The sequence below is a fragment of the Formica exsecta genome, unplaced genomic scaffold (assembly GCF_003651465.1).
Source record: "Formica exsecta isolate Colony F162 unplaced genomic scaffold, ASM365146v1 scaffold391, whole genome shotgun sequence".
Lineage (NCBI taxonomy): Eukaryota > Metazoa > Arthropoda > Insecta > Hymenoptera > Formicidae > Formica > Formica exsecta.
In genome coordinates, this window is record NW_021851147.1 from 60,238 (window position 1) to 73,632 (window position 13,395).

General features: G+C 31.5%; 1 protein-coding gene across 2 annotated transcripts; it reads right to left on the reverse strand.

Moving 5' to 3' along the window:
* Window positions 1-1,214: 1,214 nt before the first annotated feature.
* On the reverse strand, window positions 1,215-13,268 carry LOC115239601 (odorant receptor 13a-like). Of its 2 annotated transcripts, XM_029814200.1 has the most exons (5): window positions 12,229-13,268; window positions 10,258-10,357; window positions 9,872-9,991; window positions 9,653-9,808; window positions 1,215-1,775 (listed from the first exon to the last, which is right to left on the reverse strand). In XM_029814200.1, the coding sequence occupies exons 1-5, from the start codon at window positions 12,759-12,761 to the stop codon at window positions 1,722-1,724; spliced, it is 963 nt and encodes a 320-aa protein (XP_029670060.1). In that variant the 5' UTR covers window positions 12,762-13,268; the 3' UTR covers window positions 1,215-1,721. The 2 variants fall into 2 exon arrangements, 1 of the variants encoding a protein (XP_029670060.1); XR_003884658.1 differs by lacking the exons at window positions 9,653-9,808; window positions 9,872-9,991; window positions 10,258-10,357; window positions 12,229-13,268 and adding an exon at window positions 8,798-9,016.
* Between the last annotated feature and the right edge of the window lie 127 nt (window positions 13,269-13,395).

The following is a 13,395-nucleotide window of genomic DNA, read 5'->3' on the forward strand; positions in this document are numbered from 1 at the left end:
AATAAGAACTGACTATGAATACCGGCCTAAGTACTGTCAGCTATGAGCGCCGCTACTGCGATGCAGTAGAAACGAGAACTATACTTTTGTCCGGAGATGACCAAGGAGACTAAGGTGACCAACACGTTTCTTACTCATAAATTTTCCGTTTCGGACTTTGCATCGTAATATCTCCGTTTATGTTATATGTAGAACGAAAATAAAGATGCTTTTCTTATATAAATCAAACTCAAGCTATCGATTAAGCCTAGTAAAAACTCGATCCATTCAGCGGTTATTGCAATCTAATAATCTCAAGTACTCTCAACTAATCGACTCGCGTAAAGATACACGGGGTGCCTTGCTGTCGTTACGCGCGATCTTTGGCTTCGCGTGACTTGGCGCGAGACACTACCGTGTCTCTTGATTTTTATATGAAAATATGTAGAAAACCTGATACCAACTAGGGCAACACTACTTTAAAATTACAAAAAACGAATTTACAATGTACTCTATTTGGCTTTACAAATGGTTCGAATCGTTTTTGATATATCAATTAATACAAAAGTGACAATAATTTTTTTTTTTTGTTAATTAGTTAAGCAAAAATAAGTTAAATTTGCAGAATAATCTTTTTCGCAGAACTTTGTTTTTGAAAGAATTAATCGTGAAAATAAGTAATATGTTTCTACTTTTTTAAAGTCTTAAAGAGTCTTACAATTAGTCTTAAAATGTCTCTGACGAAATTGTGTTATACATTTACCTTGACTAATTGTAAGTCTATTGAAATAGTCATAAAAGAATACAATATCCTCTCTAACTCTTTAAAAAAATAAAATTTATCTTAATAGCTATATTCATATTACCAAATGTAAATTATTTTAAATTGTTTTACTAATAGTAATGTTTTACTTTTATATTATTAATGTGTATTCAAAATGAATTTGAACAATAAATACAATATATACAAAGTTATTGAAAAGCATTCAAAAGTTTAAAATGCGTAAATATTTTACTTACTTTTCAAATTCCGAAGTCAATTTTCTCGAGAGAACAAGATCTCGAAAAAATTGTATTTTCATATTTTCGATTTGTTTTATATCAATGTTGTATAATCATTCTTTATCCGGTTGTACTACGACTAGATTCCATTTATACTGGAACATTTTGTGTTTCTATAATCGACGCATTGACGATAATTCTATTTTTTTATTAGTAACATTCATATACATTATTTTAATTACTTCTGATCCCAATATATTAAATTATATTTTATATTATCTCAATACATTAAATTAAATAATATTTTGTTATGTACGAAACAATTTATTCGGGCAAAATACATAGGTTAGAAATGATACAAAAGGAGAGAATAAATAGAAATGTTTATTAAAGCATACTATTGTGTATTTGATAAGAATTATTCTCTTATTCACAAAAGATAAAGTATGTGCATTATACAGTAATATAATAAAATAAATTATTGATCGAATCTTATACTATAAAAGTTTAGTTTAATATAATTATTATCTTAATTTATTTTAATTAAGACAGAATAGCAAATAAAGAACATGTATCGCAAAAATATATTCAGCAAATATACATATATAAAACTAGTCATTTAATTACTAGAAAATAAGTAGTAGACAGTTATAAACACTCAGAGTTTTATTTTATAATATTTTCTACATATATACACAAACACAGATATTATCTTCTCTCTATTTTCTATTATAGTTTCTCTAATCTTTTATTGTCAGCAACATAGAGAAGTATCCCATTGCCGTTTTCACCATCTAAACAGAGTAAAAATGAAAAATAAGAGTATTTAAATTTTAATGTCGGTGTAAACTGGCAGTATCGAGCCAAGCGCGGTATAAAGAGCGCACACTGTTTATTAATTAATATAAATAGAATACACTAATCGCGGACGTTTCGGCCCTTTTTTGGGGTCATCTTCAGCGCGGAAAACAGAATAATACGGTCTTAAATAACTAAACGCAACTGCGACGTTCGGTGATGCATCCCGTGGATCTCTTACGCAACCGGTGACATCCCATCCTTAAGGGCATCAATGTCCTTCCAAAGGTAATTCCTCGAATTTCTTGGGTGGTAGATAGACATGGCAGTACTTATTTTATTTAATCTATAAGTAAGTGGGGCGGTATAAGACGGATGACCGAAAGAAGTATTGTAACAGTTGTGATGCTTACAAATGCACAGGTTGACACTGACCAATCGTAGATGTAATCGGAGAACTACACTCTCCAACTCTCGGAGGAACAATGAGACAAACTATTGTTCATGATACATTAAAACGGTACATATGACATAATGTTGGTATAGCTAGGTTCTCAACCAGACGTTAATAAACAATAAAAAACATGCAAATAAATAACACGATCCCGTGACAATGTGGAACAATTGACGCAAACGGTAAAATTAAATAACAAAAATTATAATAAAAGTCGAGAATAATAAGATTAAATTGTTGACAAGGAGCGAAGCTTATCAAGAACGGTAACAATAAATACCTAAAAAACGTCATAAATATGAAACAGTAATAATCGGTAAACATTTCGAAAATAAAATAAATAAATAATCTTAATTGTGTCAATACGGTAAAATGTGAGCAATAAGCAAACGATATAACAAATAAAACCGATCTGATATCCAAGTCGAAAAAAGCTAAATGTTGATAAAAAGGTTGTCAAATAAACTAAAAAATGCAGAATACAGTAAATAACATCTCGGATGATAAACTTCTTCAAATGGTGTCAAAACGGTAAAATGATCGTCTTAATTATAAACATATAAATAGAAAAATATAAAAAAGTAATAAATATGGAAAACAAAGAAATAAAAGAGCCGAAACGTCCGCGATTAGTGTATTCTATTTATATTAATTAATAAACAGTGTTCGCGCGCTCTTTATACCGCGCTTGGCTCGGTACTGCCAGTTTAAACCGACGTTTAAACAATTATTATTTCGGTAAATATGCATATTAGGTTACACCTCACCGATGACTTTGACCTTGACATATGTTGCAGTTGTGATGCTTACAAATGCACAGGTTGACACTGACCAATCGTAGATGTAATCGGAGAACTACACTCTCCAACTCTCGGAGGAACAATGAGACAAACTATTGTTCATGATACATTAAAACGGTACATATGACATAATGTTGATATAGCTAGGTTGTCAACCAGACGTTAATAAACAATAAAAAACACGCAAATAAATAACACGATCCCGTGACAATGTGGAACGATTGACGCAAACGGTAAAATTAAATAACAAAAATTATAATAAAAGTCGAGAATAATAAGATTAAATTGTTGACAAGGAGCGAAGCTTATCAAGAACGGTAACAATAAATACCTAAAAAACGTCATAAATATGAAACAGTAATAATCGGTAAACATTTCGAAAATAAAATAAATAAATAATCTTAATTGTGTCAATACGGTAAAATGTGAGCAATAAGCAAACGATATAACAAATAAAACCGATCTGATATCCAAGTAAAAAAACGCTAAATGTTGATAAAAAGGTTGTCAAATAAACTAAAAAACGCAGAATACAGTAAATAACATCTCGGATGATAAACTTCTTCAAAAGGTGTCAAACGGTAAAATGATCGTCTTAATTATAAACATATAAATAGAAACATATAAAAAAGTAAATATGGAAAACAAAGAAATGAAAAAATAAATATGTGTAATAGGATCGTCTTAATGATCGTCTTAATTATAAACATATAAATAGAAAAATATAAAAAAGTAATAAATATGGAAAACAAAGAAATAAAAGAGCCGAAACGTCCGCGATTAGTGTATTCTATTTATATTAATTAATAAACAGTGTGCGCTCTTTATACCGCGCTTGGCTCGATACTGCCAGTTTACACCGACATTTGATTTTAGTCATACGAGCCGTACATTCAATTATATATTTAAATTTTGTTTTATTTTTATGGTAAACTATGATTATATATAATATAACATGCATATGTAAAATATGATATGCAAGATGTTCCACAATTATACAATACTTCTCTTTTTAATAGCATGTTATGCAGATTAATTAGAATAAAAAATTCTACTGCTCGGACATGAAGTAAATTTAGATGGAAAAACATTCATCTTTGTTTTCATTGGAAGGTCCCATATAGCACATAATATAACAACAATATCACAGGAATTATTATTTTTCCATAGCAAGATTACAATCAGATATAATATGAATATTTCTGAAATATTACAAAATGATAGTAATATTAAAATGTCCGCCAAAATGAATCGCAATAATATAATGGTGACATATCACAATTGTATTATTGTAATATTTATGTAATATTGCGAGAAATTAGATCATTTTAATATTTTTATATTACAAATATATTGTAGTTGTGTTATTGTATAATTCCTAGCGGAATTGTCATGACATAAAATATTATGTTAATACAAAAAAGATTATAATATTCTAACAAGAATATTAATTTTTATTATATTAACATAATATGTTAAAGGTTTGTTATGGATTTAGGTATAATAAAGCAGAACGTGTTTATATTATAAGAATATTACTGCTGAACAGTTATCTTTATTACTATAGAAAGAAGGGTTATGCTATACGTGACTTTCCGTACCACCAGTACAAAAGCATTGAGAGAGAGAGAGAGAGAGAGAGAGAAAAAGGACAGTAAAAGTAGACGCGCACGCCGCGCAACTGAACTCTCTTCCCGCGAAACTCAAACTCCTATCATTCCCTCATTTTTGAATTTCGTGGAGGAACTTAAACCTAATCTTTCTACATGCTCTCCATATGTTTTTCTCGGTATCGCTTTGGTAAATATATCTGCAACATCCAATGTGCTTGGTAACTAAGTATGAGAGTACCATTATCTATCTTTTCTCGAACATTATGAAAAGCTATATCTATATGTTTTGTCTTATTCTTTTCTATTCTGTTCTTCGCAAAGTCTATGGCTGCTCAGTTATCACAAAACAACTTGTAGGATATGCTAATCCATTGATTTAGTTCTAATTCTTCAATAAACATTTTTAGCTAACTTGCTTCCTTGACAGCATTGGATAGAGCGACATACTCCGCTTCCATTGTCGACATTGCTATACATTTTTGTCTAGATGCTTTCCAATCGATAATATTTCCTCCTAGCGCAATTATTGTCCCCGTAAATGAATGTCTGTCATTTGTGTCTCCGCGTCGCTCCAGAGTTTTATACTTGGTTCGTCGCTACCATAGTGCAGGCAATGTTTCATAGTGCTACCTAAATACCTAAGCGTTCGTTTTGCTTCAGTCCAGTGTTTTCTTCCTGGATTCGATGAAAATTGAGCTAACTTGGATACAGCAAACGCTATATCGGGTCTGGTACATTGACTAATGTATCCGAGCGATCCAACCAATTCTCGACATGGGACATTTTTCATACCCTGCCTTTCATCATTCGTTTTCGGTGAATCTTCTGATGATATTGAGTTCCCTGGTTCCAGAGGAATATATGCTGGTCGGCATTCTTGCAAACCATATCGCTCTAGTAACTCTTGAATATATATTTCTTGGTTCATTTTTATGCCGCCTCCGGACTTCTTTCGATATTCACACCAAGGCTTTGTACTTGTTCTGTATCATCTGGACTATCTTATTTATAACGTCTGGATATCTGGAAAATACTATAATGTCATCGACGTATATTACTAAAAATGTACAAAAATCATAGCGATAAGTGCACTTAGATGAAACGTATAAAGCCGATTTCAATCAGGAAGCTATCCAAGGCTTCGTTCCAGTTATGTCCACTTTGTTTCAGTTCATAAATTGGTCTAAGTAATTTGACAGTCGTCTTTTCATTCTTGTGTAATGCCGGTAATCTCATATATAGTTCTTCCTTTAAGTGTCCATTCAAATAAGCACTTTTTATATCGATGTGACGTGTTATCCATCCGAAGGTTACTGACATCGTCAGCAAAAATCTTACTATAGCAAATCTTGTAACGGGAGCATACGTCTGATCATAGTCTATTCCTTCCTTTTGGTTAAAGCCCTGTGCAACCAGTCTGGCTTTATATCGTGCAACATGTCCGTTCGTGTCACGTTTCAGTTTGAAGACCCATTTGCTATCGATGCAATTTTTATTCGCTGGTAGTTCAACAATTTCCCAAGTTTTTAACCATTCTAAATTATTTAATTCTTCTTCCACTGCCTTTATCCACTCGTCTGATTGAGGTGATGTCAGCGCTTTTTCTAAGTTCTGTGGTTCTCTTATCTGCATTAAGTTTAACTCTACTTTATCTTTCGGTTTACTCTTGCAACCATATGGATTTCTTATTTTCTTTTTAGGTCTACCTGGCGCTAGTTTTTCGATTTCGTTGCTTAACGCCCCCACTATCTTCTCACTTTTAGCATCCATTTGTTCATTGTGCTCATCTGAAGATTCTTGGTCACTATCCTCTGCCTTGCGCTGAGCAATGCTTTTAGATCGTGTTTTTATTGGCTCGGTTCTTATGTATTGTTCTTTGCTGCTCTTATCATCACTTTCTTGCTGAGCGTCTGCTTGCGTGTCATTCGATTCCTGCTCCCTTTCTGAAGATTCACTATAAGGAAACTCGAATAAAATTTTACTTGTTGTAACCTCTGTCGGTTCGTACCCTAATTTAGTCTCACCGAATCTCACGTGTTTGGTCTGAATAATTTCTCCCTTTTTAATATTCCATAACCGATATCCTTTGGTTTGGCTAGAATATCCGACAAGTATACATGTGCGAGCTCGAGGATCTAGTTTTTTTCTTCCTTGATGAGGTAAATGTGCGTAAGCTAAGCATCCATAGGCCTTGAGGTGCTTCACGCTTGGTGATTTTTCGTTCCATATTCCCTCCGGAATTCCATCTTCTAGGTTAGCATGAATCATTCTATTTCTCACATAGGTTGCTGCGCTCGTTGCCTCAGCCCAGAAAGAGGGCGGTAATTTTGCAGAAGTCAGCATGGATCGAACTAAGTCCATTAAGATCCGATTAGTGCGTTCAGCTACGCCGTTCATTTGAGTAGTTTCTACGCATGACTTTTCATGTTTGATGCCTAACTTGTCGAAGAAATCTTGTAATTCCTTATTACAATATTCGAGCCCATTATCCGTTCTAAAGCGTTTTATCTTCAAACCTTTATCTCTCTCAACTTTGCTTATAAAGTTTTTAATGTTATGAACTACCTTGTCCTTACTCTTCAAAAAATAAACCATTATTTTACGAGAATAATCGTCTATTAGTGTTATTATGTACCTTGAACCGCCTATAGATGTAACAGGCATGGGGCCGCACAAGTCAGAATGGATTAGTTCCAACACGCCCCTCGATTGACGCCCATTGATACGTTTACATGGTACCTTAGTAGATTTTCCAATGCAGCATCCATGATAAAGACCTGAGTCTACTTTGTGATAATCTAATCCGCGAACAAAACCTTTTTGTCTTAGTTCCTCTATGCTTTTATTATTGATATGACAAAAACGTCTATGCCATAAATTTTGTTCTGTCATGCTTGCAGTGTGTAGTTTAATTATATCTTGGGTTTTGGGATTTATTACATCTGCTTGAACTATATAGAGGTTATCTAATCTACGAGCTTCAAGTATCCGTTGACCCGTTTTTCCATCCACGACACGGGCTAAACCGTTTTTAAATTCTAATATCCTTCCTTCCTTTTCTATCTGAGCCACTGACATCAAATTTCTTCTGCATTTAGGTGCATAATAAACGTTCTGCAAGATCACTTTGTAGCCTTTATGATTGATTTTGACTTGCAGTTTTATATCACCAACTCCTTCCGCGGTTAGTGATCCCTCGTTCTGATAAACTGCTATTTCAGCAGTACCAATGGGTTCAAGTTTAATACTTTTTAGGTTCTCAAACCACTCTCCATTTTGACAAACGTGGTGCGTTGCGGCACTATCTATTAACCAAGCATCCTGTGACATAGTGCAATTTGCATCCGTGAATAAAGCAATCTGTTTTTTCTTGGCAGTATCGCTCTTATCACTTTTTCTTTCTTTGTTTCGGCATTGTTTTGCAAAATGTCCTTGTTTACCGCAACTAAAACATTTTCCTAATTTAGTATATTTTTCAGAAAAGTTTTGCTTACCTTTTTTTCGTCTGATATGCGGCGATCTTATTTTTTTGCTGTTCATCCTTGCATTTGGACATTAGTCTATCATACTCCATGGTTAGGGCTTTCCTTATTTTGGTAGAAGTAAATTTCTCGTCCTCCAGACTTGCGAGTGTCATCGTGAGAGCATCGTAGGTTTCAGGAAGACCAGAAAGCATAGCATACGCCAAGTCTTCTTCCTTAATCTCTGCTCCTGCTTCACGTAAATAATCTGAACAGATTTTTAGTCGACTTGAGTATGACTCCATGTTTTCGTCATCTTTTAACCGAATTCGAACAAATTGTCTCTTTAGTTGCATTATTCGCTGCCTCGACTCTGGTTCATATATTTCTTCGAGGACCAACCGTGCTTGCCTCGCCGTTTCACAGTGTACTATATGAATTTGTTGATCTGGATCTATCGATAGAGCAATGGTTGATAAAGCCTTTTCATCTTTCGACTTATGTCTTATCTTTTGCTCAACCGTGGCATCATCTTGTAATATAGTGGATTTATTTACATAATCCCACAATTCTCTTTGTATCAATAACATCTTCATAGCAAATTTCCATGTTTGATAATTATTGCTATTCAGTCTATCAACTCGATCGAACGCATTTACATTTGCCATGTCTAGATTAGATTGTACTCACAATTTCGTATCCGCAATAGAAACGTCCTGGGCCCATAACCTTATTAAAGGTTTGTTATGGATTTAGGTATGATAAAGTAGAACGTGTTTATATTATAAGAATATTACTGCTGAACAGTTATCTTTATTAGTATACAAAGAAGGGTTATGCTATACGTGACTTTCCGTACCACCAGTATAAAAGCATTGAGAGAGAGAGAGAGAGAAAGAAAGGACAGAATAAGTAGACGCGCACGCCGGGCAACTAAACTTTCTTCCCGCGAAACTCCAACTCCTATCATAATATTTTAAATAATGATATGTGGAAGAATTATGCAATAAGACAACCACTCATGGTGACAGTTTCTTTTTCGTAATCTCACAGAGACAATCACGAATTATTAATGAATAATTCATATATTAGAATTTTTATTTTATACATTTATTTATTATAGCAATTTTTATATTATTATATATTATGGCAATAAATAACTTACTCACATGAGAAAAATAATATGTTTTTATCCATTAAAAATAAAGTTAGCTTCGAAATCCATATCAGATAGCAGATTTTAATATGTATGTAAGTTACGAATTTGAGCGTGTGCTAATTATACGCTATATCAATCGATCAACTTTAATTGCATATAACTCAAAAACATATTGTGTTATCGGCATTGTCGATTATTAAGATTTTTTATTCTGATTAATTCACAGATTTGAAGTATTGTATATGTACAGTAGTTTTAAGATATATTTTGTATATATAATTCTATATAATTAAACAACAATATTTAATTAATAACATATTAAGGAAACGATTATTTGTATGAGCATCACACAAAAAATAATATATTTTAAAGAATAAGTCTCTCACTGTTCCGAACAACTCCATCGAAAAATATCCGAATTTTCCAGCTGTTAATTTAAGCGGTATTAAAGATCCACATGCAATAATCATTAAGTTCTTCGCATCTTTGGCCGGTATATTATACCACTTGCATTCATACACGCTATACGCCATACTAGTGTTCTGAAAATTACAATTTTTATTTTACACAAATCATGCTAACTTACACGCTAACAATTATCTTACCTCTGTTAAGAGTCTTTCAGCTGAGTAGCAATAAATGTACAAATGCGTCAACACAAGAACAACATAAAACGAGATAAAAGCCATTTTGAAAACAGATACATCTAATTTGTCTATTATTATCTGAAGATATATATGTTTCTCTCAGCGCAAATACGTATAATAGTATAATTATGCCGTAATATTAAAGTTAAATGTATTATAATGTGAAAAGAATTAACTTTATTATTATATATGTGTATGTGTATGTATATATATGTGTATATATATATACATAAATTGAATAATCTTTTTATTATAATATATGCAAATACTCAAATAAAAAGAAAATATACTTATACAGTTATTTTCATATTTATAAGCATATTGTTAGAAATCATTCTACTTACCGTGTAAATTCGAAAAGTTTGGAAACATAGTTGAAAAGTAGCACACAACATGTGCACAAATAGCACTGCGCTGTAACAATTGTTGATTGTCTTTACATTCCTTGAAAAATTATTTATATTATTCACTCGTTATAGATTGTCGACTTTACTATAACTATAATACTTTATTATAACTCCAATATGTATTAAGAGAATGAATGCACTTGAAAATGACTAAAACATCAAAATCTTTTTGTTATTTATTTTTTTTTAACGTGAAAGACGATAAGATTATAAGATATAATTTTCTTTAATTATTTTGGAATTTATTAAATAATTTCTGTAATACATGAATATATCTAACTGTGTTTAAAAAGAATATTGAAATGGTAATAAAAATAGTATCAAAACCTTCGAAACGTTTTCCTGTAAAATCGTGTTTTACCACATTAAAATACATTTGTTTTTGGAAAACATTCTGGTCCAATTATTAATCATTTTTTTAATTCGGAAATAAATAAACTATGATTTAATCGTTTTGTTTAACAAAATTAAACATAATGTTAATATAATTTTATTAAAAGTTACGAGTGATTAATTGCCAAAGAAATGATTTTATTTAAATTATAATTAAAATTCAAAAAGTTGATTAAAATGTAGTCAAACATATAAGAAAGAAAATAGAAAAAACAAGCTAAAAATTATGCAAATTAGAAACATCCTCATCATTTTATTTCGCTTACAAAGCTTAAACTCCTTAAAGCAAGCGGATTTTTTAATTTTGGCTTCCTCATAGAGAAAGATATCTCAAAAATTGCAAAAGTTAGGATGTACACAGACATTTCTCAAAAATTTTAAAATTTTATAAAAAATAAACCTTTCACCGATTCTTACCAAATTCAATACCAACTATCCTTTAATAATACTCTATTCATGTAAAAAAATTTAATACGATATCTAAAAATTTGCGAAAGTTACAACGTGTACAGACATTTTCCAAAAAAATTAAAATTTTATAAAAAAAAAGAATTTTTTCACCAATTTTCACCAAATTCAATATCAATCATCCTCTAATAATATTGTATGCATGTAAAAAAATTAAACCCGATATTTCAAAAATTGCGGAAGTTAAAGGTTGTACAAACATTGCATGCATGCATGCATGCATGCATACATACATGTATACATACATGCATACATACATGCATACATACATGCATACATATAATACATGCATACATACATACATTTTTTAGGATTATGATTTCTCGATGTTTTAGAACATTCTGAATACATTGGCATTAAAAACTCGAAAAAAAATGTTGTCACGGAAACAAAGCTTCCTCTATAAGGAAGCGAAAATTGGATATATGAACCTACTCTTTTAAACTGAATCAATGAAAATTTTATTGATTAAAACTGTCAAAATTTCGCTGCAAATCAGTGATTATTTTATTGATTTTCAGTGAAAATACTCATACTTTGCTTCTCCGTCTTATGAGTTTCACTGGTTATGGTAATAAGATTTTACTGAAAAATCAGCCATTACCACCAACTCGTTTTTTTTTATCAGTAAGACATCACTATTTGTAATGCTATACTAAAACCCTACTGCTTATCAGTGATAACACGCTGATTCTATTTAAGAGAGCAATATTAAGAAAAAAAGATATAGAGATAGATTGTTTTATTAAATAATTATGCAACTGTATTTCCTTAAAAAAAGTAATTTATTTTTAATTTTTAGTAAAGTGATTTGATTTTTCATTTTCTATCGTTTATATTTATATTTGATGAAATTTTAAAATATATGTAATGTTTAAAAGCCCATTATGTATATAGAAAAATCTTGCTATATCAGAACATATGATTGTTTATTAGGTATCGAATAAAAATATATTTTTTCTAATATGATAATTACGAGAGAAATATGTGTTACACTGTATTTTTAAATATTTAATAAAATTATTCTACAAATACTTTAAGACATACCTGATAAGATGTTTATGTCGTACAGCGACCGCGGCTAAGCCTTCTTTAAATTTCGGGTAGGATATAGATTTATTGGCTAGTTCATCGATTGAATTGTTGAGTGCCACTCGTAGATTTATTAGTTGCGCGCATATATGCAGCAAGAGCATCGAGATAAAGCTGTCGATGGTACAGTTGATTAGTGCCGAGTATATTCCGCCGAAAAGTTGGATGACAAATGTGATTTCGTAATTCGGACTCTTCTGGGCGTTGTAAGGATAAACAAAATGATAGATGAAGCTCCGTTGAGGCTGATGAATATTTTGATAAAGTTTCAGAAGATTAAAACATATGGCAAAGGAGACTGTGATCGTCGCGATTGCGTAACATCTAAAAGATAAGCTTCTGCCACGTCTCGCGAACCTCAGCATCGTATTTCGTTCGCGCTTGTTCGTCGAATTTATCCAATCGGTCATGACTGATATCATCAACGTTCGAAGTGCTTTCAAATTAAACATACACATATATTGATACGTTAAACATATGTAGCTCATAGCAAGTCAAATATAAACCGAACTTTCTCCAAAATATTTCATTCGATCAATTTATTTATAATAAAAAAAGAAATTTGTTTAATATGTTTATTGTTGCAAAATAATTGCTTACTTTCGCTGTGATACCAAGTAGCGAATAACTTGCTCAATGCCATCAAACTAAAATTGGCCGCGGCTATATCATCCACCATACGAGCCACATTACCCCAAACACGAATCATATTTATTAATTGCGGTATTATCACATAAAAACTCAGGATACACGTAACAACTATGAATGTCACGTTTAGCCGACGAAAGTTTCTTAAAGGAACACATGGATCGGGCCATAGGCCTAACAGTCGCAAACATTGACGGCTCAAGGTAAACGCGTAATTCAAATCTAAGAAATTCAAATTTTCTAAATAATATTATCACTTAATTTGAATAAAATCTTCTTTCTTTTCAAAATCTTTCTTTTTTTTTAAATGTCATTTTCAAACATTTTCCTTTTTTATATAGGTATTAATAATTCATTAGTGAGTTTATGAGCTGCTTGATATCTTTATATTCACGTTTCATGAAGTCGTAGGAGTGACAGTAAACTTTTCTATATTGTGCTTATTTTACTAGTAAAACACTATAATAAAAATGA